This window comes from Dendropsophus ebraccatus, chromosome 9, assembly GCF_027789765.1.
Source record: "Dendropsophus ebraccatus isolate aDenEbr1 chromosome 9, aDenEbr1.pat, whole genome shotgun sequence".
NCBI classification, from domain to species: Eukaryota; Metazoa; Chordata; class Amphibia; order Anura; family Hylidae; genus Dendropsophus; species Dendropsophus ebraccatus.
This window is the reverse complement of record NC_091462.1, coordinates 101,789,936-101,817,810: the sequence shown is the minus strand read 5'-3', so window position 1 is coordinate 101,817,810 and position 27,875 is coordinate 101,789,936. Positions and strand designations below refer to the sequence as shown.

The following is a 27,875-nucleotide window of genomic DNA, read 5'->3' as shown; positions in this document are numbered from 1 at the left end:
AACACCCAGCGGCACTTGATCAGGTGCTGACACAGGACCGGTCTGGCTGGTCCGCCCACTTTCCATAGGCTTCTATGGGGCATCTATGCTGAAAATAGGACATGATTGGTAAAATCCTGACCTATTTTCCAGAAAGGGAAAGGGAGTCTTTTCCCAACAGAACCCTATGAATCAGGAAAACTATGGATTTCTTCATAAGAAATGCGGAGAGATTTTCCTGACGTGTATATTGGACCTGAGAAAAATCTGGCATTTTCTAGAAACAGCACCACACCTTGGTTGTGTCTGGTATGTAAATGGCGCAAAGCTCTAAAACAACACAGAACGTGCGGACAGATGAGACACTGTTATAGAAGAAAACAGCCATGCTTCTTATCCTTAAAGTGTCACTGTTGTTTATTTATTCATTTTGTTTTTCAGAAATCAATAGTACAGGCGGTTTTAAGAAACTTTGTAATTGGGTTTATTAGCTGAAAAATGCATTTTTATTATGAAAAAAACTGTTTGAAGCTCCCCTTCCCCGTCTTCATACGTGTGTATGGAGAGGGGAGGGGTGGAGGGAGATGAGGCACCAAAACAGGACAACAAAAGGTTAATCTACACAATCACTGGGCTTTCTCCTCTGACAGTCAGCACTGACCTCTCTGACCTCTGAATACGGCTGCCACCCACCTCTGTGTTGTGTAATCCTTTGTTCTCTGCTGCCGACTAATCTCCCTCCTCCCCCCTCCCCTCTTCATAGAACAGACAGGGTTATGTCTGATGCAACAAGTCACAAATTCCTGATAGTTTGCAGTGAATGGAAAAGGAGGAGAGGAGGGGGGGGGGGACCTGGGGAAAGTCTTTTTGAATGAAAATAATGGCATATTTGCCTAATAAACCAATTACAAAGTTTCTTAAATTCGCCTGGACTATTGATTTCTGCAAAAAAACTAAAAATACGACAGTGACTCTTTAACAATCGCTTATAGATGTTGAGTTAAGTAGTTGCTGAATGCAGTGAGCTCCCCCTAGAGGCACCTGCAGGAACTCTATTATTCTATTATTAGAGTTCTATTATTTCTATGACTGTGTGTTCAGATTTCTACATTATAAAAACAGCTGAATCCCCTCTAAAGATATATCATGAAATTGCGTCACATCACGCTTTGTATAAAGCAGATTGATATTCATAAGTAAAGGTGAAATATATATTTTTTTCTCAGCAGGAAATGGATGTGAAGGCTTTGAGCTGCTGGGTATGAAGTGGATGCCTTCCCTGAGTTGGGCCCAGGCTAAAGAAGTCACCCCATACGATGTGGGAGGACAAGTGTGGCGGGAGAGTGTGCAGCAGCTGGCCTCTATCCCGGCCCTTGTGTGTGTGCTGCGCCGCGTCCGAGCCTTCTCCATCCTAGCTAACACCATCAAAGACTTCATTCCAGTGACTGGGAAACAACAACAACACCACTTCATCATGTCTGCCACCTCTGAAGTTGCTTTTCGTCAGGCTGTCCACATTTTCACAGAGAGGGACTTGGTCTCTGGTAATCACCATCTTCCCCGTCACCCCTGCTCTTCCATATCGGTTATGCGTCTTCTTGTGCTCAGTTGATTTCTCTGTAAAGGTGATGGGTCCATTGTGAGAATGGGTTTGTTGTCACCCATTGTCCCACACAAAGGACAAGGATTGCTCACAGTGGACATCCCCTATAAGAAGTTCATGTAATCTCTATCTATCTATCTATCTATCTATCTCCTATCTATCTATCTATCTATCTATCTATCTATCTATCTATCTATCTATCATCTATCTATCTATCTATCTATCTATCTATCTATCTATCTATCTCCTATCTATCTCCTATCTATCTCCTATCTATCTATCTATCTATCAATCTATCTCCTATCTATCATCTATCTATCTATCTATCTGTCTGTCTATCTATCTATCTATCTATCTATCTATCTATCTCCTATCTATCTATCTATCTATCTCCTATCTATCTATCTATCTATCTATCTATCTATCTATCTATCTATCTATCTATCTTCTATCTATCTATCTATCTTCTATCTATCTATCTATTTTCTATCTATCTTTCTATCTATCTATCTATCTATCTATCTATCTATCTATCTCCTATCTATCTATCTATCTATCTATCTCCTATCTATCTATCTATCTATCTATCTATCTTCTATCTATCTATCTATCTATCTATTTTCTATCTATCTTTCTATCTATCTATCTATCTATCTATCTATCTATCTATCTATCTCCTATCTATCATCTATCTATCTGTCTGTCTTTTTTATCATCTATCTATCTATCTATCTATCTATCTATCATGTGTCCTTATGGTAATATTTTACTCTTTAGATTCCCAAAGTCGACCTGTTCTGAAATATATTGCTCCTCCTAGGATCCACAGCAGACTGGGAGGTAAGTGTCACGGGTGGGTATACCAATGCCTAAGGAGAAGCATATGAAGATACACATCACCTTGCCTTCTTCACTTCTTTGTACCTCTTTGGCGGAGACACGTATGTCACATGCTCTTCCATAGGCAGCCATGTATGGACAGGGGAGCTGCTTGGCTTCATTCAGGGATGGGGTTCAGCGGGGATCAGCTACAGACATCATTATGAGTGAATGTCTCACTGTTTTCGTTAAAAGACCTTTCCATAATAATGTTCAGAGATGGCCAACCCCTTTAAATGAGATGGTCAATGGATATTACTGATGGAAGCCAACCTGCAGGAGAATTCTGTGGTTCACACTGAAATCATTGGGTGACCAAGTGACGTGCTGGCTCCTTGAGTTCACCAAAGCAGAAGACGCTTTCTGTAGCCACTGTCTGCTTTGGCATACACATATATGTACAACCCATCTGAGCCCCATCCTAAATGGCATTTTTTGTCTTTCTGACAGGCAGTGGGGAGCACAGGGGACCGGCAGAATCCATATTTACATACATGCTATCGGGTAAGTTGTCTGTGTCAGCTCTTAGGGGAAAAATAAGCAATCCAAGATATCTAATATGGCAGAATGACCAAGGATTTACAGTATATTATGCATTTAAATTACATCTATTGTTCCCTGTTCTCAACTCTGCCAGGCTAGGAGAGGGATGGAAAGTCCACAGAAGGCCCTGTCGAGTCCGATCATTCGGCATTTGATTACCGGTGACTGAAAAAGGAGGATGCAGCTTTAGGGTGTCCAGGATAACACGGATACAGCCATCGACTGTATCCATGTCTTCTCATACTCCCCAGGGCTGCATCCAACTTCTTCAGCCACCGGCAATCAAATGCCGAATGATCAGACTCTAGTTATTATGTCTATATATTTTCCAACAGTGTCGGACTGGGGTATGTGGGGCCCACCAGAGGAAATGATCCTGGGGGCCCACCAATGAAATACCAGTGAGAAACAACATGTCAGTCAATGATAATGCAGGTTATAAAGCTGAGGGCCCACTGGAAGATCCTCCGGTCCTCTTGTGGGCCAGTCCGACTCTGTTTGCCAAGCGTGGGCTGATCATACACAGGGTTCTGAATGGGGAGGAGGGTAAGCTGCTGCAGAAAAAAAAAGGATCAGGCAATTGAGATCCAACTTTTCTTATCTTTCTCCTCCCCCACATAATCTTTCAGGGGAGAGTCACTATTTTCTCCGTTGTTCTGCTTTTATTAGAGACCAGGCAAGATACCACCCCTTATCTAGCTAAGCACTACCCCTTCTTCCACCAAATATTTAGGGATTATAGGAGATATGAAAACTTGAGAAAATTCCTGAAAGTTTCAGTGTATTTCTGCATTGTTCGTCCCCTTAATTTGGGCTTTGCTGATCTATTCTCAACATTGGCTGCTTAGACCCTGTAGTTCACCTTGGAGCGGCAATGATCCTGCACCAGTAATATGAGTTCAGGTTCTGCCTAAAGGAAACAATAGCAGCAATGACTGGTGGGAAATTGGCCGGCTATCACGTTTGGATTAAGGCTGTCAACACATGGACGGATCCTGCTACAGGATTTCTCTCTGTTTGGCCTCTTGGGTCTGGTGGCCTAATTACTTCGGCTCCATAATCATGGCAGCATTAGACGCTTCAGCTGCCGCTTGCTTTGATGTGTACAGTAAACTAAGCTTGTTTTGTTCCAGGTCCTCCTCTGCTGTACACAGTTCTTCTCCTTAAGCCGGGATCCTGGAGCAGTCACCTGGGGAGGATCTTGCGTGAGATTGAGCTGCAAAGGTTTGTCCTGGTGGGGATGAAGCTGGAGACACTGACAACAGAAGATTCATTGCAGATCATCCCCACTGAGGCAAAAGAGGTGAGGCGTCCATCTTGCCTTGGTCCTAAACTTTTATTATACGCCGTGACTGAAGGGATATGATAAAAGCTGCGGGCAAGTAAAGTCAGTGCTGGCACCATGGTCTTCTATGATGGGACAGGCAGCAAGTGTAACAGCATAATGCAACCTCCCATGACTATGTCATCATATCCTCTCAATACCAGTGGAATTGTAGGAGGCGAGGGGGTTGTTATTGGGGAGCAGAGGTAGCAATTGCATCCATTAATGTCTAGTGGGACCCATTACATCAGGGGGAGGGAACCTTAGCTCTTCAGCTGTTGCAAAACTACAGCTCCCATCATGCCTGGACTGTCAACGCTTTAGCATGATGGGAGTTGTAGTTTAGCAACAACTGGAGAGCCAAGGTTCCCTACCCTGCGTTATATAATAGGTCCAGGCCCTGATGCGTAGCTTGAATTGTGCCCAGGAACCTCATGTTAGGCCTCTGGCATGTCATTGTACATCTATGACTGGCCTAATATGGGAGAGAAGCAGTACTTTTTCCAAGAAATAGCGCCCCCTTGTCCATGGAGTGTGTCTGGTATGGCAACTCAAGTGAGGCTTGCAATATCAGCCCATAGGCAAAATTTGCGGCTTTGTTAAATAAAAAAAAACCTTTCTGTGCATTGACGCCATTGTATAAAGTAAGGGTCTGCCTTTTGCCACTCTTATTTATAGGTTGTGTCTAGTATTGCAGTATTTAAAGCGATCTTCCTGGGGTCCGTTCGGCAGGTGATGCAATTATTGTCCTAAAAAAACTACTTTTAAACTTGCAGCCCTGTGTCAAATTGGTGTGGCCTAGAGTACCCATGCCTTACACTTGCAACGCCCCTCTGTCCCTCCTCCCCTACCTCTTCACCATTAGAAATGCCCCAGGCAGGATTTCTCCTATTCATCACGTGTCTGAACACTGCACATGTGGTGGATCGTTAAGGCCCATGTGCAGTGTTCAGACAGGTGATGATTAGGGGAAATCCGGCCTGTTTAATTTGACACAGGGCTGCAAGTTTAAAGTTGTTTTTTAGGACAATAACTGCATCACCTGCCGAACAGACCCCAGGACAGTTCATGGATTAAAAGCAGCTATCGGACGGTACAAGCGGGCACTGCCCATAGACAAGAATAGCGCTGTTTTTGAAAGGAAACTTTTTTCCAAGTTAGAAATTTTGGTGACTTTTACCATCTATTAGATGCTTACCATAGAGTCCTGACTGTCTCCACAGGAGAAAAGTGTCTGCCAAGCCCACTGCGACTACTTGACCTCAGCCCCATCCCTTGTGCTGTGTCTTCAGAGGATCAATGCAGTTCTTAAACTTCTAGACCTCCTCGGGCCAGACGACCCACAACTGTGTAAAGTTCAAGACCAGTTCTTCTGGAGAGCCCAGTATGGCACCAGCCCTGTACGGAATGCAATGTACGGTACGTGATTTCTCCACATATATTTCCTTCCAGTATGTCCCATAATTGCACTATAAATTTTTAAAAATTTTAAGAAAATCTGGTTTTCAATCCATACTATCATTTAAACAAATCTTTTGGCATGTCATAGAAAATTTAAAAAAGTATTGATACTGATCAGTGTATGGGTGATTTTTTACGCTTCTTTCCCTCGCTTGCTGCAGGAGATGGATTCTATAGTAAGTCTACAAAGCCTGTCTCCTTCAGTAAGACATGGATTTAAAGGGGTTGTTCACCAAAAAATAATTTTTTTCAAAACAACTGTGCTAGATATTTGTAATTTACTTCTATAAAAAAATGTCAAATCTTCCAGTACTTATGAGCGGCTGTAAGTCCTGCAGGAAGTGGTGTATTCACAGTTCTCTCTGCTGCCACCTCTGTCCATGTCAGGAACTGTCCAGAGAAGGAGAGGCTTTCTATGGGGATTTTCTCCTGCTCTGGACAGTTCCTGACATGGACAGAGGTGGCAGCAGAGAGCACTGCGTCAGACTGGAAAGAATACACCACTTCCTACAGAACATACTTAAAAGACTGTTTTTTTTTTTAAATAGAAATAATTAACAAATCAATATAACTTTCTGACACTATTTGGTTTAAAAGAAAAAAAAGTCTCTGGAGTACCCCTTCAAGCCTACAAACTGGGCATGAAAGGGGTTATCCAGCGCTACAAAAACATGGCCACTTTCCCTCTACTGTTGTCTCCAGTTTGGGTGGGGTTTTGAAACTCTGTTCCATTTAATAATCGTTTTGTATAATAGGGCCTTTACACTGCGTTCACACTCAACGTATCCGTTTTTAATTGGTTACTTTTAACGGACAGAAAAACGTAGTCAACACTACTTTTGTGTCCTTTAAAAAAAAAAACGCATTCGTTTTGATCCGTTTTTTGTTTTTTTTTATAATGGAAGTCAGTGGAAAAACGGATCCAAACAAATGACACACAATTGCATCTGTTTTTCCATCCGTTTTTACCATAAAACGTATACATTAAACGCATTGCAAAAACGCAGTGTCAACCCAGCCTAAGAACCTAATTAAAAAAAAAAGAAATCCCTAGAGCATTTTTTTATCATGTGTAGGACAGGGGGAGTATATACATAAATCCTGGCACTTGCTTTTGGTCTGTATATTAGCCTCAGCAGCGTGTGTGAATAGTGGCATTGGTGGTCATTTTTTAATTAGGTCTGATTTAAATACAGTGTCAGAATGATTGCAGTGTGAAACCATCACGTCCTATTTAGTCTATGGCAGAGATCAGTTTTTGGTGTTGCACAAGGAAGAAGCCTAAGGCCCCGTTCACACAGAGCAAGAGGGGTGGAATTCCGCGGCAGAATTGCCCGCCGCTGAATGCCGCCAGCCTCCGTGTCATAATGACACCCTATGGGAGGCACGCGTGCTGCATCTCTCGGCGCTGAAGAATAAACATGTTCATTCTTGAGCGATGCGGCGTGCGCCTCCCATAGGGTGTCATTATGACATGGAGGCTGGCGGCATTCAGCGGCGGGCAATTCTGCTGCGGAATTCCACCCCTTTTGCTCTGTGTGAACGGGACCTAACTTGTCAAAGAAAAAGTAGTCCAATACCACTTATTACCACTAGATGTCACTGCATAGATATGAACTATTCCAACACTGTCATGGCACAGGACATTGGTTATGATGAATCCTATACAGCAGGGGTGTCACACTTGCAGGCCTACAGCTGTTGCAAAACTACAATCCCCATCATGCCTGGACAGCCAAAGCTTCGCTTTGGCTGTCCAGGCATGATGGGAATTGTAGTTTTGCAACAGCTGGAGCGCCTGAGTTTGACACCTATAATATACAGTATATATCCAGTATGTGCCATGTAATATCCCTGCTGCATACAATATACAGTAGTATGGTCCCCATGAGAATTCAGTGGTCTCCTTTGCCCGTCAGGACCCCCCCCCCCCCCCACCCTCCTACCAGACCTTGATCATATACTTTTCGGATATAATGACTTGATTTATACTGTCTCTGTATGAGTCATAAAGGCTGCGCATACACTGTCCGCAGGGTGAGTGCTGCACGCTTTACACAGTGACTGCCGCACTGGCCATTACTAACCGCCTTCTCAGTCCATCCTTCCCTCTTACTGGAAAACCTCCGTATGTAGCGTGTAAATTATTCATGCTTTTCCTGTGTTGCTTCCAAGGATTGTAATTCCGCTATTTATCATGGTTCTTCTTGGCCATGAATTATCATTTTATATGTGTCTATGAGTGCAGAGAGCAATGCTGGGGTCTCTTTACTCCATATTGATCAATGCATTACGCCGGTCCTATAGTGTTACATGCTATACCGCCATCTGATGGGAGTCTGGCCAACAGTGCTCACTATAATACCTGGGGGGTTCCAGAGTTGTGAGGAATCTCAGGGCACTGGTCATATACTGCCGCCGGGTACAGAGAGGCCTCCAGGATACGCAGATAGCAGCCACTGGTCCTAGTGACATATATCAGTGGGAAGGGGCATTCAGGTCTATAAAGTGATAGCATATTGCTCGGATATGCTTCATGGTATGAGTAGTGGAGGTCTAACCCCAAATGCAGGGGCGGCAGCACTGATTCACAGGCCTCCTCCGCACATTATTTGGTATTGATCTCATTTCAGGATGCAGATTCTCTACAGTAAGTGCACTAATATGTAGGGATTCTCTACAGTAAGTGCACTAGTATGTTGAGTTTCTTTACAATAGGTGCACTAGTATGTATGGATTCTCTACAGTAAGTGCATTTGGTATTCAGTCCTGAACTAATCATCTCTTCACTTACAATGTACCCTGCATGTTCCTGACCATTCCTCATAGTCTCTGTCTCTTCCAGGTTCCACCTCTTACCAGGCTGCCATCCGAGAGATAAAGCGATTTTTCCCTGACGGTCTTGTCTGTGATTCCCAGTCTATTGTTCTACAAGCAGAACAGGTACGTCCATCCATTTTTTTCCCTCCTGTCCTGAAAATCTCCTTTCCGGGATCCATGCCAAATAAGCCGAACTGACCTCTCCTAATTCTGAGAGCGACCCCATTCTCAGATCTAGCAAAGCTGAGACACAATGGAGGAAATGGGATGTATTACTAGGAGCGTGCGTCCTGGCCATATGCTATGAAGCACTGAGGTATGAAACATGCGCTGCCTCATGCCTCGCTGACTTCATTCTTTATTGAATTCCTGGGATGAAGGTTTTTTCTGCCTATAAAATGGCTGGTGGCACCATGTGCTATACGTCCTGTCAGAGCTGTCATTTCTCTGCCAGCAGACATCTCATTGGCTGCTACCTCTAATCCAGTCAAACGATAGGGGGTTTACGGGGACCTTAATGCTTATTGCCTTTCATAGGTCCTCACTGTCAGATCTGTGGGTGTCTGAATAGAGGGGCTGAAACAATTCATTGTTTAGCCAGACAAATATTTGGTAGTGGCTGTGCCTGGTGCTGCAGCTTAGTCTCATTCAGTTACATGGTGCTGCAGTACCAGGCACAGCCACTATACAGTATATGGCGCCCTGCCTCGTAAACAAGGGAGAGACTTCTGGAGCACTGCAGCAGGTTGGATGGGTAGTCAGGAGTTGGTCCCTTACTGATCTTTTAGTGGCCTGTCCTATGTATAAGCCTTAAAGTTCCCATTTCTTGTAGTATGTGGAAATTCCCACATAGACCTATCCTGGTGTCTATATGACTGGGTATACTCATAGACCTATCCTGGTGTCTAGATATATGAGTGTACCAATACACCTATCCTGGTGTCTGTATGATTAGTTATACCCATAAACCTATCCTGGTGCCTATATGACCGGGTATACTCATAGACATATCTTGGTGTCTATTTGACTAGGTATACCCATAGACCTATCCTGGTGTCTATATGACCGGCTATACCCATAGACTTATCCTGGTGCCTATATGACCGGGTATACCCATAGACTTATCCTGGTGCCTATATGACCGGGTATACCCATAGACATATCCTGGTGCCTATATGACTGCACACATGGCACTGATCTGTATGATGGGTCTGACCCTACCTGCACACATGGCACTGATCTGTATGATGGGTCTGCCCCTACCTGCACACATGGCACTGATCTGTATGATGGGTCTGCCCCTACCTGCACACATGGCACTGATCTGTATGATGGGTCTGCCCGTACCTGCACACATGGCACTGATCTGTATGATGGGTCTGCCCCTACCTGCACACATGGCACTGATCTGTATGATGGGTCTGCCTCTACCTGCACACATGGCACTGATCTGTATGATGGGTCTGCCCGTACCTGCACACATGGCACTGATCTGTATGATGGGTCTGCCCGTACCTGCACACATGGCACTGATCTGTATGATGGGTCTGCCGCTACCTGCACACATGGCACTGATCTGTATGATGGGTCTGCCCGTACCTGCACACATGGCACTGATCTGTATGATGGGTCTGCCCGTACCTGCACACATGGCACTGATCTGTATGATGGGTCTGCCCGTACCTGCACACATGTCACTGATCTGTATGATGGATCTGCCTGTACCTGCACACATGGCACTGATCTGTATGATGGATCTGCCCCTATCTGCACACATGGCACTGATCTGTATGATGGGTCTGCCCGTACCTGCACACATGTCACTGATCTGTATGATGGGTCTGCCCGTACCTGCACACATGGCACTGATCTGTATGATGGGTCTGCCTGTACCTGCACACATGGCACTGATCTGTATGATGGGTCTGCCCGTATCTGCACACATGGCACTGATCTGTATGATGGGTCTGCCCGTACCTGCACACATGGCACTGATCTGTATGATGGGTCTGCCCGTACCTGCACACATGGCACTGATCTGTATGATGGGTCTGCCTGTACCTGCACACATGGCACTGATCTGTATGATGGGTCTGCCCGTACCTGCACACATGGCACTGATCTGTATGATGGGTCTGCCCGTACCTGCACACATGGCACTGATCTGTATGATGGGTCTGCCCGTACCTGCACACATGGCACTGATCTGTATGATGGGTCTGCCCGTACCTGCACACATGGCACTGATCTGTATGATGGGTCTGCCCGTACCTGCACACATGGCACTGATCTGTATGATGGGTCTATGCGATACGCTTAGATACTCCTTCATCTTCTATCACACAGCGGTATCTAAGCCTTGCATCGGATACGCCTCGTTGATTTTCGCTTCTAAATGATCTTCCAGGAAGAGTTAACGCGACGCTAGAATATTTGGCTGGTGATCGGGCGACCAGACAGGCGGCACAGCTTTTCGGAAGACACCATGAGACTTTTTGCCCAAAATAGCTGCCATGAAAGTACACGGCGTCTGCTGATATTTTCGGTCGTCCTGCGTTAGTTAGGGAGGAAAAAAAAGCGTTTCCAGCGGGCAGAATATATCTCCATCTATGTCTAATGATCTCACAGCTGTGCCCGCATGCTTCCATGCCCAGGGGACGCCAGTGCTGGGAAACATGTCACTGTACAGGAGAGGTAATTATTTACATGCTGAATAAGCACGGCCGTCCGTTACCTGGGACGTCAGGGGGGATCGGGCTGATGAACATGTGACGGCCGGACTCATGTGCCACATTGTGCTGAGCCGCTCTGAGCATCTACATTGAGACGCCCTTCACCCTGACCCCGCCATTAACCCTTGATATCCTGGACTGGGTCACTCCACGTGGTCCTCTTCCCATATACATGTAAGCAGGTCAGCCCCTTCAGATACCTCACTGCAGAACTCAAGCGTGTCCACTAAATGGATCCCTAAAGTGGTAATAGAAGGGCCGGATATATACTAAGGAGGCCAGGAGGACTCATTAAGGTGGTGGAGCGAGAGGTCAAGGTTTATGGCCCCGCTAATGTTTCTTACACATTAGAGGTGGTCAGAGGGGGGTAATGGGTTGGGGAGAGTGGCATGCTGGTGTGCGGTGTCATAGGTCATGCAATGCACCCTGGGAAATAGTATGCAAATGAGCTTCCTTCAAGAAGGAATAATTGGCTCTCTAGTGCCACCTATTGGGTGATAGCGATCCTGAAAATCAAGGATGTAAACAGTTCCTCCATTCATTGTCTATGAGAAAACAAAAACATGTCATGTTCTCTGCTATCTCCAGCAGCTCTCAACATTAAGGAGTCTTGGAACATAAATCTGTAGAGCACAGTGTGTCCTCCCAACATCATCACAACAGCAGGGTGCAGTGTGTCCTCCCCACATCATCACACCAGCAGGGGACAGTGTGTTCTTCATACATTATCACACCAGCAGGGGGCAGTGTGTCCTCCCCGCATCATCACACCAGCAAAGGGCAGTGTGTCCTCCCCACATCATCACACCAGCAGGCTACAGTGTGTCCTCCTCACATCATCACACCAGCAGGGGGCAGTATGTCCTCCCCACATCATCATACCAGCAGGAGGTAGTGTGTCCTCCCCGCATCATCACACCAGCAAAGGGCAGTGTGTCCTCCCCACATCATCACACCAGCAGGCTACAGTGTGTCCTCCTCACATCATCACACCAGCAGGGGGCAGTATGTCCTCCCCACATCATCATACCAGCAGGAGGTAGTGTGTCCTCCCCGCATCATCACACCAGCAAAGGGCAGTGTGTCCTCCCCACATCATCACACTAGCAGGGGACAGTGTGTTCTTCATACATTATCACACCAGCAGGGGGCAGTGTGTCCTCCCCGCATCATCACACCAGCAAAGGGCAGTGTGTCCTCCCCACATCATCACACCAGCAGGGGACAGTGTGTTCTTCATCCATTATCACACCAGCAGGGGACAGTGTGTTCTTCATACATTATCACACCAGCAGGGGGCAGTGTGTCCTCCCCGTGTCATCACACCAGCAAAGGGCAGTGTGTCCTCCATACATGGGGGGGTTCACCAGCCTTAGTTATTCCTTGATGTTAATCATCATCATTTATTACTATATGATATATTCTTATGTTTTGTTGGTTTCCCCCTGACTGCTGTTTATCACACTCTGTGACTGAGAGGACTTTGCGGCAGGCGCTTTATTGTTGGGAAAGTGGGTCTGTCAGTGCATCCAGCTTCCTTTGTAGCAGACCCAGTTTCCAGGCCCCTCCAGGGTAAGGGCTAATCCGCTGTCTTGGCTTCCTTTACCGCTGCGACACATCCTCAGGCTCATTTTCTGATGTACTTACTTACCAGCGGCTTAATACAAAGGGACTGAAACACATCAGAAAATCTTGCCCGGTGATATCCTTTGAAGAGTCACGATGTTCTTAATCACAGACCGGTTCCACATTACACCACCTCTGCTAAGGATTCCCCCGAAAAGAGAGCGTGACAGCGTTCAATATCCAGTTCAGCCATGTTGTGGACGGTCGTTTCCTATATAGGTAACAGATAATAGCAAAGCCACTATAGATGTCAGAGGGGTCCTCTGCCCATGTAAGGCTGGGTTCACACTACGTTTTTGCAATCCGTTTTTTTCACCCGTTTTTTTAGCATAAACAGTTCCTGACATGGACAGAGGTGGCAGCAGAGAGCACTGTGTCAGACTGGAAAGAATACACCACTTCCTGTAGGACATACAGAAGCTGATAAGTACTGGAAGTCTGGAGATTTTTAAATAGAAGTAAATTACAACTCTAGATAACTTTCTGGCAATTTGAAAGAAAAACATTTTTCATTGGATAACCCCTTTAACTAACACCACAGATTCTTCACGTTGTGGAATTCGGGGGACTTGGCCACCCCACTAGCTAAAAGTACAGTAGTTGCATATCCTAACAATATGTCATTGACCTCTATAGTGGGAAATGTGAACCGAGTGACGTCATGTCCACCCTTCTACCTATAGATCCCCAGGATGAAACAGGACGCCATATTTAACAACAGAAGGAAGAGACAGACTCTGAAGAATCAGCTGTGCAGCAATGGACCATCCCAGGATACAGGTGACAGCCCACACTGGGGGGGGGGACAGGCTCTTGGTGGTGGAATCCTCTAAGAGAAGGCACTTTTACTGGAGATTGCTGAGAACCCGTAGACAGCTTGTAGGGATCATGAGGCTGATCTCTATATCATATATGACTGGGATGGGAAACCTTCTGCTGTTACTACACTACAATTCCCGTTATACGTGGGCAGCCAAAATCATATCTTTGACTGTCCATGCATGATGGGAACAGGGGTGATTCTAGCCTCTCTGCTGCCCGAGGCGAACTATAGAATGACGCCCCCCCCCCCCCCCCCCCCCGGTCAATCCGCCCACATTATAATCCACTACTGCCCCCCCCCCCCCCCCCCCCACTGCTGTCCCCAATAAACATAATGTTTGGTCCCTTGCTGCACAGAGGATGTCAGGAGAGGAGGGGGCTGACTTTATAGGAGAGGTCCCAGCAGCACAGAGGATGTCAGGAGAGGAGGGGGCTAATCCTATAGGAGAGGTCCCAGCAGCACAGAGGATGTCAGGAGATGAGGGTGCTAATCCTATAGGAGAGGTCCCAGCAGCACAGAGGATGTCAGGAGAGGAGGGTGCTAATCCTATAGGAGAAGTCCCAGCAGCACAGAGGATGTCAGGAGAGGAGGGTGCTGATCTTTTAGGAGATGGTCCCCCTCTTCCCCCCTTATAGATGGTCCCCCTCTTCCCCCCCTTATAGATGGTCCCCTCTCCCTTATAGATGGTCCCCCTCTCCCCCCCTTATAGATGGTCCCCCTCGCCCCCCTCCCTTATAGATGGTCCCCCTCTCCCCCCTCCCTTATAGATGGTCCCCCTCTCCCCCCTCCCTTATAGTTGGTCCCCCTCTTCCCTCTCTCCCCCCCCTTATAGATGGTCCCCCTCTCCCCCCCCCTTATAGATGGTCCCCCTCTCCCCCCCCCCCTTATAGATGGTCCCCCTCTTCCCTCTCCCCCCCTTATAGATGGTCCCCCTCTTTCCCCCCTCCCTTATAGATGGTCCCCTTCCCCCCCTATAGATGGTCCCCCTCTTCCCTCTCTTCCTCCCTTATAGATGGCCCCCCCCCTTATAGATGGTCCCCCTCTTTCCCCCCTCCCTTATAGATCGTCCCCTCTTTCCCCCCTCCCTTATAGATGGTCCCCCTCTTTCCCCCCTCCCTTATAGATGGTCCCCCTCTTTCCCCCCTCCCTTATAGATGGTCCCCTTCCCCCCCTACCTTATAGATGGTCCCCCTCTTTCCCCCCTCCCTTATAGATGGTCCCCTTCCCCCCCTACCTTATAGATGGTCCCCCTCTCCCCCCCCCCTGCACAGCAGATAAAACAAAAACAAAAAACAGCACACAACTCACCTACCCTCCGTTCCCCCGTCGAGCCTCTCTGGTCTGGTCCCGGCTGATGTGCGGCTGCCCGGGGTGTCCCGTCCTGTCCCCGGCAGCGCGCGCATCACAGAGCTCCCCGTGCGCCTGTGACTTCCGGCGCACAGGGAGCTCTCTGATGCGTGCGCTGCCGGGGACAGGACGGGACACCCCCGGCAGCCGCACATCACCCGGGGGACTAAGGCTGCATTCCCACGTTCCGTGATCCGTCTGCATGTACTGGAGCCCCCCCCCGCGCCCGGGCAGTATCTGTAATGAGATGCTGTGAGCGGGGGGGACTGTATTCATAAGCGCCGCACTGTAGTATCAGCACGGCGCGGCTGATTTAGTACAGCGGGGCGCTTATGAATACAGTCTCCCCCGCTCACAGCATCTCATTACAGATACTGCCCGGGCGCGGGGGGACTCCAGTACATGGTACAATCAGTGGCGGATTATAATGTGGGCGGCCGCCCGAACCGCCCATATTATAATCTGCCACTGAATGCCGCCAGAGCCGTTTTAATACATTGGTGGGCCCAGTGCACAGCCCTCAAGAGTGGCCCCCCCCTTACCTTTCTGCACATTGTATAATGTACTGAATTTGCCCCCACACTGTATCAAGAGCCCCAATACATACAGTAGTTACCTTATAACACTATTTCCACAATACAGTGATTACATATTACATAAAAACTGCACTAAACAAAACAGAAAGATATTACCAATGATACCATTACATAATACCGCCACATCATGACCCCTAACACTACAATCCTATAACAGAGTGCAGTTACATCCAGTGACTCACCGGGGGTGTTTTCTCCAATCAGAGTCTGTCACCTTTTCTTTTCTCTCCATCCAGCCTGGGCCACCTTGAAGTCTTCTCCTGGCTGTGAATCTTCTCTCCAGAATCTGCCAGACAAATATTTTAGGCTCCAACACATCCAGTAGTTAGGTCCCTTGTACCCCTATACAGTAGTTACACCCCTCTGTACTCCTACATAGTTACACCCCTCTGTGCCTCCATAGTTTTAAGGTGTCCCTGTAGTATATAGACCCTCATGTGCTCCTCCAGTTATATACAGCCCTCCTGTGCGCTCCCCTATTAGTATATAGCCCCCCTGTGCACTCTCCCCAGTAGTATATAGCCCCCCTGTGCTCTCCCACAATAGTATATAGCCCCCCTGTGCTCTCCCACAATAGTATATAGCCCCCCCTGTGCTCTCCAATAGTATATAGACCCCTATGCTCTCCCACAATAGTATATAGCCCCCCTGTGCTCTCCCCCAATAGTATATAGCCCCCCTGTGCTCCCCCCAATAGTATATAGCCCCCTGTGCTCTCCCCAATAGTATATAGCCCCCCTGTGCTCTCCATAATATATAGCCCCCCTGTGCTCTCCCCCATAGTATATAGACCCCTGTGCTCCTCAATATGATATAGCTCCCTGTGCTCACCAATAGTATATACCTCCCCTGTGCTCCCCAATAGTATATAGTCCCCTGTGCTCCCCAATAGTATATAGCTCCCCAGTGCTCCCCCATAGTATATATTCCCCTGTGCTCCCCCATAGTATATAGCCCCTCTGTGCTCCCCAGTAGTATATAGCCCCCTGTGCTCCCCAGTAGTATATAGCCCCCTGTGCTCCCCAGTAGTATATAGCTCCCCTGTGCTCCCCAGTAGTATATAGCTCCCCTGTGCTCCCCAGTAGTATATAGCTCCCCTGTGCTCCCCCATAGTATATAGCTCCCCTGTGCTCCCCCATAGTATATAGCCCCCTGTGCTCCCCCATAGTATATAGCCCCCCTGTGCTCCCCCATAGTATATAGCCCCCTGTGCTCCCCCATAGTATATAGATTCCCTGTGCTCCCCATAGTATATAGACCCCTGTGCTCCCCAGTAGTATATAGTCCCCTGTGCTCTCCCATAGTATATAGGTCCCCTGTGCTCCCCCATAGTATATAGCTCCCCTGTGCTCCCCAATAGTATATAGCCCCCTGTGCTCCCCCATAGTATATAGCTCCCCTGTGCTCCCCCATAGTATATAGCCCCCTAAGCTCCCCCATTGTATAAAGCTCCCTGTGCTCCCCAGTAGTATATAGCCCCCTGTGCTCCCCAGTAGTATATAGCTCCCTGTGCTCCCCCACAGTATATAGCTCCCCTGTGCTCCCCCATAGTATATAGCCCCCTGTGCTCCCCCATAGTAAATAGCCCCCTGTGCTCCCCAGTAGTATATAGCCCCCTGTGCTCCCCAGTAGTATATAGCTCCCCTGTGCTCCCCAGTAGTATATAGCTCCCCTGTGCTCCCCAGTAGTATATAGCTCCCCTGTGCTCCCCCATAGTATATATTCCCCTGTGCTCCCCCATAGTATATAGACCCCTGTGCTCCCCAGTAGTATATAGCCCCTTGTGCTCCCCCATAGTATATAGCTTCCCTGTGCTCCCCATAGTATATAGCTCCCCTGTGCTCCCCCATAGTATATAGCCCCCTGTGCTCCCCCATAGTATATAGCTCCCCTGTGCTCCCCCATAGTATATAGCTCCCCTGTGCTCCCCAGTAGTATATAGCCCCCTGTGCTCCCCCATAGTATATAGCCCCCTGTCCTCCCCTATAGTATATAGCCCCGTCCTCCCCCATAGTATATAGCCCCCTGTGCCCCCCCATAGTATATAGCCCCCTGTGCCCCCCCTAAACCCCCCCCCCCCCGTAGTATATAGCTCCCCCTCCCATATAACATTGAAAAAAACAAACACTGTTACTCACCTAGGTCCACGCGTTCCTCTTCTCTTCCCTCTTGTGGCCGCACTTCCTCCGGTCACAAGAGGCTGCACTCCCCTCACCCTCGCGCCGACGCTCCAGTGACGTCGGCCGCTAGAGGGAGAGTGCGGCCTCTTGTGACCGCAGGAAGTGCGGCCACAAGAGTGACTGACAGGGAGGGAGCCAATGGCTCTCTCTCTGTCAGTGTCGCTGCTGCTGCAGCGCTGAAGCGCCGCAGCAGCAGCGGACGGGGGCAGCGGCGGACGGGGGGGCCCTGCAGGGGGCGCCATGGAGGGGTAAGTAGATTACCCATCCATGGCGCTCCCCCCTGACAGGCTGGTGGCCGGAGCCCTGTGCGACCGCATTGGTCGCACATAGCAACGGCCGGCCTGCTCGGGGGGGGCCCCTTTAACCAGTGGGCCCGGTGCACGTGCACCATGTGCCCTCTGGTTAAAGCGGCCCTGAATGCCGCCCCCATGAAGATAGCTGGTGGCGCCGCCTGAGGCAGACGACTCAGGTCGCCTCATCATTGCGGCGCCCCTGCACTTATGGATTCTAATCGGTCATCTACCAGGGTCGGCGATGCTCTACATGTCCACTGAGGCATGATCCAACATGGCCAATCCATGCACGAACAAAAGACATCAGGGGGTTGTTGGCGAGTTTGCAAATGTGCAGTTCACGGATTAAGATGAATGTAATTCATGTTATTAAATTGCCATCAATTCATTACGTGCTTGGCTTCCCTCAATGAATTGGCCGCCATAAGCCTGCGCCCTCTTTCTACCTGTCAGACAAGCTAACAGCCATATACCCAGGGGTGATTCTAGCCTCTCTGCTGCCCGAGGCGAACTATAGAATGACGCCCCCCCCCCCCCCCCCCGGTCAATCCGCCCACATTATAATCCACTACTGCCCCCCCCCCCCCCCCCCCCCCACTGCTGTCCCCAATAAACATAATGTTTGGTCCCTTGCTGCACAGAGGATGTCAGGAGAGGAGGGGGCTGACTTTATAGGAGAGGTCCCAGCAGCACAGAGGATGTCAGGAGAGGAGGGGGCTAATCCTATAGGAGAGGTCCCAGCAGCACAGAGGATGTCAGGAGATGAGGGTGCTAATCCTATAGGAGAGGTCCCAGCAGCACAGAGGATGTCAGGAGAGGAGGGTGCTAATCCTATAGGAGAAGTCCCAGCAGCACAGAGGATGTCAGGAGAGGAGGGTGCTGATCTTTTAGGAGATGGTCCCCCTCTTCCCCCCTTATAGATGGTCCCCCTCTTCCCCCCCTTATAGATGGTCCCCTCTCCCTTATAGATGGTCCCCCTCTCCCCCCCTTATAGATGGTCCCCCTCTCCCCCCTCCCTTATAGATGGTCCCCCTCTCCCCCCTCCCTTATAGATGGTCCCCCTCTCCCCCCTCCCTTATAGTTGGTCCCCCTCTTCCCTCTCTCCCCCCCCTTATAGATGGTCCCCCTCTCCCCCCCCCTTATAGATGGTCCCCCTCTCCCCCCCCCCCTTCTAGATGGTCCCCCTCTTCCCTCTCCCCCCCTTATAGATGGTCCCCCTCTTTCCCCCCTCCCTTATAGATGGTCCCCTTCCCCCCCTATAGATGGTCCCCCTCTTCCCTCTCTTCCTCCCTTATAGATGGCCCCCCCCCTTATAGATGGTCCCCCTCTTTCCCCCCTCCCTTATAGATCGTCCCCTCTTTCCCCCCTCCCTTATAGATGGTCCCCCTCTTTCCCCCCTCCCTTATAGATGGTCCCCCTCTTTCCCCCCTCCCTTATAGATGGTCCCCTTCCCCCCCTACCTTATAGATGGTCCCCCTCTTTCCCCCCTCCCTAATAGATGGTCCCCTTCCCCCCCTACCTTATAGATGGTCCCCCTCTCCCCCCCCCCCTGCACAGCAGATAAAACAAAAACAAAAAACAGCACACAACTCACCTACCCTCCGTTCCCCCGTCGAGCCTCTCTGGTCTGGTCCCGGCTGATGTGCGGCTGCCCGGGGTGTCCCGTCCTGTCCCCGGCAGCGCGCGCATCACAGAGCTCCCCGTGCGCCTGTGACTTCCGGCGCACAGGGAGCTCTCTGATGCGTGCGCTGCCGGGGACAGGACGGGACACCCCCGGCAGCCGCACATCACCCGGGGGACTAAGGCTGCATTCCCACGTTCCGTGATCCGTCTGCATGTACTGGAGCCCCCCCCGCGCCCGGGCAGTATCTGTAATGAGATGCTGTGAGCGGGGGGGACTGTATTCATAAGCGCCGCACTGTAGTATCAGCACGGCGCGGCTGATTTAGTACAGCGGGGCGCTTATGAATACAGTCTCCCCCGCTCACAGCATCTCATTACAGATACTGCCCGGGCGCGGGGGGACTCCAGTACATGGTACAATCAGTGGCGGATTATAATGTGGGCGGCCGCCCGAACCGCCCATATTATAATCTGCCACTGAATGCCGCCAGAGCCGTTTTAATACATTGGTGGGCCCAGTGCACAGCCCTCAAGAGTGGCCCCCCCCTTACCTTTCTGCACATTGTATAATGTACTGAATTTGCCCCCACACTGTATCAAGAGCCCCAATACATACAGTAGTTACCTTATAACACTATTTCCACAATACAGTGATTACATATTACATAAAAACTGCACTAAACAAAACAGAAAGATATTACCAATGATACCATTACATAATACCGCCACATCATGACCCCTAACACTACAATCCTATAACAGAGTGCAGTTACATCCAGTGACTCACCGGGGGTGTTTTCTCCAATCAGAGTCTGTCACCTTTTCTTTTTCTCTCCATCCAGCCTGGGCCACCTTGAAGTCTTCTCCTGGCTGTGAATCTTCTCTCCAGAATCTGCCAGACAAATATTTTAGGCTCCAACACATCCAGTAGTTAGGTCCCTTGTACCCCTATACAGTAGTTACACCCCTCTGTACTCCTACATAGTTACACCCCTCTGTGCCTCCATAGTTTTAAGGTGTCCCTGTAGTATATAGACCCTCATGTGCTCCTCCAGTTATATACAGCCCTCCTGTGCGCTCCCCTATTAGTATATAGCCCCCCTGTGCACTCTCCCCAGTAGTATATAGCCCCCCTGTGCTCTCCCACAATAGTATATAGCCCCCCTGTGCTCTCCCACAATAGTATATAGCCCCCCCTGTGCTCTCCAATAGTATATAGACCCCTATGCTCTCCCACAATAGTATATAGCCCCCCTGTGCTCTCCCCCAATAGTATATAGCCCCCCTGTGCTCCCCCCAATAGTATATAGCCCCCTGTGCTCTCCCCAATAGTATATAGCCCCCCTGTGCTCTCCATAATATATAGCCCCCCTGTGCTCTCCCCCATAGTATATAGACCCCTGTGCTCCTCAATATGATATAGCTCCCTGTGCTCACCAATAGTATATACCTCCCCTGTGCTCCCCAATAGTATATAGTCCCCTGTGCTCCCCAATAGTATATAGCTCCCCAGTGCTCCCCCATAGTATATATTCCCCTGTGCTCCCCCATAGTATATAGCCCCTCTGTGCTCCCCAGTAGTATATAGCCCCCTGTGCTCCCCAGTAGTATATAGCCCCCTGTGCTCCCCAGTAGTATATAGCTCCCCTGTGCTCCCCAGTAGTATATAGCTCCCCTGTGCTCCCCAGTAGTATATAGCTCCCCTGTGCTCCCCCATAGTATATAGCTCCCCTGTGCTCCCCCATAGTATATAGCCCCCTGTGCTCCCCCATAGTATATAGCCCCCCTGTGCTCCCCCATAGTATATAGCCCCCTGTGCTCCCCCATAGTATATAGATTCCCTGTGCTCCCCATAGTATATAGACCCCTGTGCTCCCCAGTAGTATATAGTCCCCTGTGCTCTCCCATAGTATATAGGTCCCCTGTGCTCCCCCATAGTATATAGCTCCCCTGTGCTCCCCCATAGTATATAGCCCCCTGTGCTCCCCCATAGTATATAGCTCCCCTGTGCTCCCCCATAGTATATAGCCCCCTAAGCTCCCCCATTGTATAAAGCTCCCTGTGCTCCCCAGTAGTATATAGCCCCCTGTGCTCCCCAGTAGTATATAGCTCCCTGTGCTCCCCCACAGTATATAGCTCCCCTGTGCTCCCCCATAGTATATAGCCCCCTGTGCTCCCCCATAGTAAATAGCCCCCTGTGCTCCCCAGTAGTATATAGCCCCCTGTGCTCCCCAGTAGTATATAGCTCCCCTGTGCTCCCCAGTAGTATATAGCTCCCCTGTGCTCCCCAGTAGTATATAGCTCCCCTGTGCTCCCCCATAGTATATATTCCCCTGTGCTCCCCCATAGTATATAGACCCCTGTGCTCCCCAGTAGTATATAGCCCCTTGTGCTCCCCCATAGTATATAGCTTCCCTGTGCTCCCCATAGTATATAGCTCCCCTGTGCTCCCCCATAGTATATAGCCCCCTGTGCTCCCCCATAGTATATAGCCCCCCTGTGCTCCCCCATAGTATATAGCTCCCCTGTGCTCCCCAGTAGTATATAGCCCCCTGTGCTCCCCCATAGTATATAGCCCCCTGTCCTCCCCTATAGTATATAGCCCCGTCCTCCCCCATAGTATATAGCCCCCTGTGCCCCCCCATAGTATATAGCCCCCTGTGCCCCCCCTAAACCCCCCCCCCCCCCCCCCCGTAGTATATAGCTCCCCCTCCCATATAACATTGAAAAAAACAAACACTGTTACTCACCTAGGTCCACGCGTTCCTCTTCTCTTCCCTCCTGTGGCCGCACTTCATGCGGTCACAAGAGGCTGCACTCCCCACACCCACGCGCCGACGCTCCAGTGACGTCGGCCGCGAGAGGGAGAGTGCGGCCTCTTGTGACCGCAGGAAGTGCGGCCACAAGAGTGACTGACAGGGCGGGAGCCAAGGGCTCTCTCTCTGTCAGTGTCGCGGCTGCTGCAGCGCTGAAGCGCCGCAGCAGCAGCGGACGGGGGCAGCGGCGGACGGGGGGGCCCTGCAGGGGGCGCCATGGAGGGGTAAGTAGATTACCCATCCATGGCGCTCCCCCCTGACAGGCTGGTGGCCGGAGCCCTGTGCGACCGCATTGGTCGCACATAGCAACGGCCGGCCTGCTCGGGGGGGGCCCCTTTAACCAGTGGGCCCGGTGCACGTGCACCATGTGCCCTCTGGTTAAAGCGGCCCTGAATGCCGCCCCCATGAAGATAGCTGGTGGCGCCGCCTGAGGCAGACGACTCAGGTCGCCTCATCATTGCGGCGCCCCTGGATGGGAATTGTAGTTTTGCAACAGCTGGAGGGTTCAGGTTCCCCACCCATGTCATATATGACACCCACAACTTGTAGCATTGGGTAGGACAAGTGGGAGCAAACATGGACGCCCTATGTACACTGTAGCAAACATGGCTATTGCTGTTTGATATATTTCTTCCATGCTGACATAGACCCAAAGCCTTAGGCTGCACTACTGACAAATTCCACTAACAACTTGTTCCCGTCTGATTTCTATATATAAAGAACAAAAATCAGTATGTTCACATATAGCTGCTAGTAGTGACCCTAGTTATTGGTAGTTAAAGACTGTCAGTAGGTTTCTGCTGACCTATCTAAGGGTAACATAAACTAGTGACTAAGAAGCTGAACAGAATGAGGTATCAATAACATTGTTCTGTGCAGCTGATCCAGAGATATCCTCCTGAATTACATGGACAATAAGTAGTCCTCTCCATCATGTGCATGAGCTCAGTAGTCCTGGATATTCATGAGAAGCAGAAAATTCCACCCACTAGCTGCTGATTGGCAGTTATCTATCCCTGCTGTGTATAGGCAGTCAGCTGTCAATCATCAACTGGAGGGCGGGGGAGGGGTGTGGCAAGAATCCTATTCTCCTGCATATTAGGAGAACAGCCGAACAGGATGATGTCAGTAATACACCGATCTGTTCAGCATTTATCACTAGTTTATGCTGCCCTCATTTAAGGTGGAATAAACCTAGTGGCAGATTCCCTTTAAGGTGAAAGTAAGGGCATTTTATAAGGTGATTATTAGCTGAATAGACCACTTATTGCCCAGTGTAAAAGATCCTACGATCAGCCAAAGAAAGTGTAAAGGCTTGTGATCAGCTGATCGGCCCCCTACACCATCAGTGGTTTTGTAAATGAAGGGCCATACAGACAATCAGTGATCATTTTTGAGTCGTGCAAAAGGCTTATTCGTTGTTCTTGGAGGTAAAATCCAGTATCACAGCAGTCTGGTGGCGGCTTACTCCACCCTTCCCCATAGGGAACACATGAACATTCTGCTGTGACAGATGTATGGGGAGGACAGGAGAGAAAACGCTTGGCCAATAAGGCGCATAGGCAACTTAAAGGGGTATTTTTTTATTTTGCGATTTGGGTCTCTTGGTAGTGCAGCCTCAGGCTTCAGGCCTAGAACCACAACCATCCTATCTCTGCACAGACGGACGATATTTAAAGCAGGTTTTTGTCATTTTAACGCACAATAAAATTTTTTAGTCAGCTATAGTCAGAGAATGAGTTCTGTCAGAACCTGTAGGTTGGATATCCGCTTGCAGGGATCTGTCGCACTCGGGGTTAATCGTACTGGTTGTGTCGGTGATTTGCAGCTTATAGCCTGAGCATATGGAAAATGCTAGTCACATACACAGTCACACGTGTGGCGGGCCAATGACGCACGCTGGTGTCAGCATCTCGGCACAGGAACACAGCTGTCCGACACTTCCGCCGCCAGACTTCTTCAGGACCACGCGTTCCATTAACCCCTTCCCTGCCAGCAGATCCAGCTCTCCAGGCTGTCTAGGCTTTGCGGACACGTCTGAGTTTCCCCACTGTGAACTAATCCCGGCTAAAGTTAAATAGGTTCCGCGTAGCAAGCGGATTAGCAGAATTGTGTTTGTGTGTCAACAACAATGGAAAGTCTATAGGGCAGGGTTTTTTTATTATGTCTCGGGGCTAGTCGTTGTTTTGGAAGGGGGGGTGGGGTAACCAGCAATAATAAAATCCTTATTGAGTTCCACAGTGAGGAGATGAACTTTCTGAAATGAAATGACATTTTGTGATGTTTTGATGGAAATGCGTCGCTGCTTGCTGTGGGGGGCTGAGATCCCTCTCACTTAAGATTCTTAGCTGAATTGAACTGTCAGAACATGACAAATGGTGGTGGAAGACAATGGCTTGGAGGAATAGTCTGGTGCAGTGTGCAAGGTGGTACAGGCTGCTGCTACGTGCCCGGGTCAAGAATGGCGCAGTGCTCCCGAGTCACAGACTGTTCTTAGCTGAGATGAGGTCATAGGCTGGCCTGCCGCTGTACAAATAGGATAATGCTACGTAGTCCTGGGGTAATGGGCCAGGTCAGTGTGCAGGGACATGGCAGGATTACTAGACTAGGAGTCACAGACAGGGAGTATGCAGAGGTTACAGGATGGTGTGGAGTGCATAGGCTTAAAGGGGTAATCCGGTGAAAATCTTCTTTCAAATCAACTGGTGTCAGAAAGTTATATAGATTTGTAATTATCTTTTTTTTATATATTTTTTTTCTATTTTTTAAATAGAAAATAATTACAAATCTATATAACTTTTCTGATACCAGTTGATTTGAAAGAAAAATATTTTCGCCGGAGCACCCCTTTAAAGGTTGGTGCTGTAACATAAGGTTAAAGTTACAAGTTGGTGCAGTCAGTATGATAAGGTTACAGGTTGGTGCAGTATGATAAGGTTACAGGTTGGTGCACTATGGCCTATGGGGGGGGGTATCACATGTTGGGGTCACATCTTGTACGATGTTGCTGTCACAGTGGTTGCAGGTTGGTTACAGGTTGGCCTATGGGGGGTGTCACATGTTAGGGTCACTGTCACAGCGGTTGCATGGTGATTGGGGTTACATTAGCGTCAGGACTGTACAATAACCTATAACACAGGGGAAGGCCATGATATAACCCAGGCTTCTTTGCAGTAGACACACAGACTATGCGGCACAGCAGTGCTCACTCAGCTCTGCTACTCTCCCCTCACAGGTGTTGTTATATCCTCTTTCTCTCACTATTAGCCACAACCTTGACTGTAAGGCCCAGACTGATGCAGAATGACTGTGAGTGGAATCTGATGTCTCTGCTATTGTTCCCCCAATGGTGGCGGCGGTGGTGGCGCACACATCATGTTATTTTCTACATAATAATTATATCGTCATGTCAATATTTAATGTATAATAATCAAGAAGCGGCGCTGTCTAATCACTTTATAAATTCCATGTGACAGGCAGGTGGAGCGACACCGTCTCATTGTCAGGAATCCCATTACATCGGGGAAGACGCAGCGCAATTAGAACAATTACATTATTACACGGCTGCATTAAGTGGGGGTTGTATCTGACACTGACACGCCTGACAATGAGACGCCTTTTGTATTGCAGGCTCGCCGTTCCCTAGCGCCTTGTGTCAGACCACCTGCCTGCTGTTCCCCTCTCGCACACTAGGTGGCTCCTCACCAGCGTACATCAAAGGACTGGAAGAGCTGAGCCGCAGAGCGTTCCGCATCACAGGGGCGCGGCTCACAGTGTTTGACCAATCCCAGGCTCAGCTTGTGGCTGAGCTGTACAGCCTACAGGATAGCCTCTCTGCTGAGGTATGGCTAGCCACAGATTGGACACTTCATCTCACTTCTTATATTCAGTAGGGAGACTTGGAATTCTGTGATGAATTGTTCCTCTGCTATTCCTCCTGGAAAGATATAAATGTGACAAGCTGATGCTGTGTGCAGAGAGTGTAGGAGGAAAGGGTATCACCTAACGTCACTTCCAGGAGGAGTAACAGAACAGCCAGATACCTCCGGGACATTGACAAAGATCTGGCATTATTAAAGTATCCACAGACACCTTCTCTATTGTCCATCATTGCAATCCACCGTGTACCTGTAATGTTCCCCACTACAGTGTAACCATAACAATGCCCACCACAGTGCCCCTTACATTACCCACCTTGGTTCCCAATAACAATGCCCACCAAAGTGCCCCATGCTTTGTACACCACAGTGCCCCATTACATTCCCCACCATGGGCCCTTCTAACATTGCTCATCAGTGTCCCCATAACAATGCCCACCACAGTGCCCCTAACATTACCCACCATGGTGCCCAATAACAATGCCCAACACAGTGCTCCATACCATTACCCACCACAGTGCCCCATACCTTGTACACCACAGTGCTCCATAACAATGCCCACCACAGTGCTCCATAACAATGCCCACCACAGTGCCCCATGTCATTATCCACCACAGTGCCCCATAACAATGCCCACCACAGTGCCCCATAACAATGCCCACCACAGTGCCCCATAACAATGCCCACCACAGTACCCCATAACATTACCCACCACAGTGCCCCATAACATTGCCCACCAGTGTCCCCATAAAAATGCCCACCACAGTGCCCCATGCCATTACCCACCACAGTGCCCCATAACCTGTTCACCACAGTGTAACCATAACATTACCCACCATGGTGCCCCCTAATATTTCCTACATTAGTGTCCCCATAACATTGTACCCCACAATTCCCCATAACTTTTCTTACCTTAGTGCTCCCATAATGTTTCCAAACACAGTACCCCAAAAATATTGTCCACCACAGTGGCCCATAGTTTTGACTACCAGTGTCCCCATAACATTGCCCACTACAATGTAACAATGACATAGCCCACCACAGTAGTGCCCCCATAACATTGCCCAACATGGTGCTCCTTTAACATCGCCCGCCACAGTACCCCCATAACACTGCTCACCACAGTGCTTCCATAACATTGCCCCACCACAGTGCCCCCATAACATTGCCCCAACACGGTGCCCACATAACATTGCCCACCACAGTGCCTCCATAACATTGCCCATCATGGTGCCCGCATAACATTGCCCACCACGGAGCCCCCATACGACTAGAAAAAGTGACTAGAATGCAGTGATTACAGGGCCCTTTTTCCAAAACCATCAATGCCCCCCCTTATCATTGCCGGTACC

General features: G+C 49.2%; 1 protein-coding gene across 6 annotated transcripts in view; it reads left to right on the top strand.

The window, feature by feature from the left end:
- The window catches only part of LOC138801358 (dynein axonemal assembly factor 8-like), a 78,914-nt gene that overhangs the window by 38,952 nt on the left and 12,087 nt on the right, over positions 1-27,875 (top strand). For 5 of the 6 annotated variants that reach the window (XM_069984093.1, XM_069984092.1, XM_069984090.1 and 2 more), the window contains exons 21-28: positions 1,206-1,523; positions 2,360-2,422; positions 2,912-2,965; positions 4,138-4,307; positions 5,552-5,747; positions 8,635-8,732; positions 13,651-13,747; positions 26,276-26,487. In XM_069984093.1, coding sequence (XP_069840194.1) covers positions 1,206-1,523; positions 2,360-2,422; positions 2,912-2,965; positions 4,138-4,307; positions 5,552-5,747; positions 8,635-8,732; positions 13,651-13,747; positions 26,276-26,487 — 1,208 coding nt within the window. The remainder of the gene's footprint in view (positions 1-1,205; positions 1,524-2,359; positions 2,423-2,911; positions 2,966-4,137; positions 4,308-5,551; positions 5,748-8,634; positions 8,733-13,650; positions 13,748-26,275; positions 26,488-27,875) is intronic. The other variant, XM_069984094.1, reaches the window with a different exon arrangement.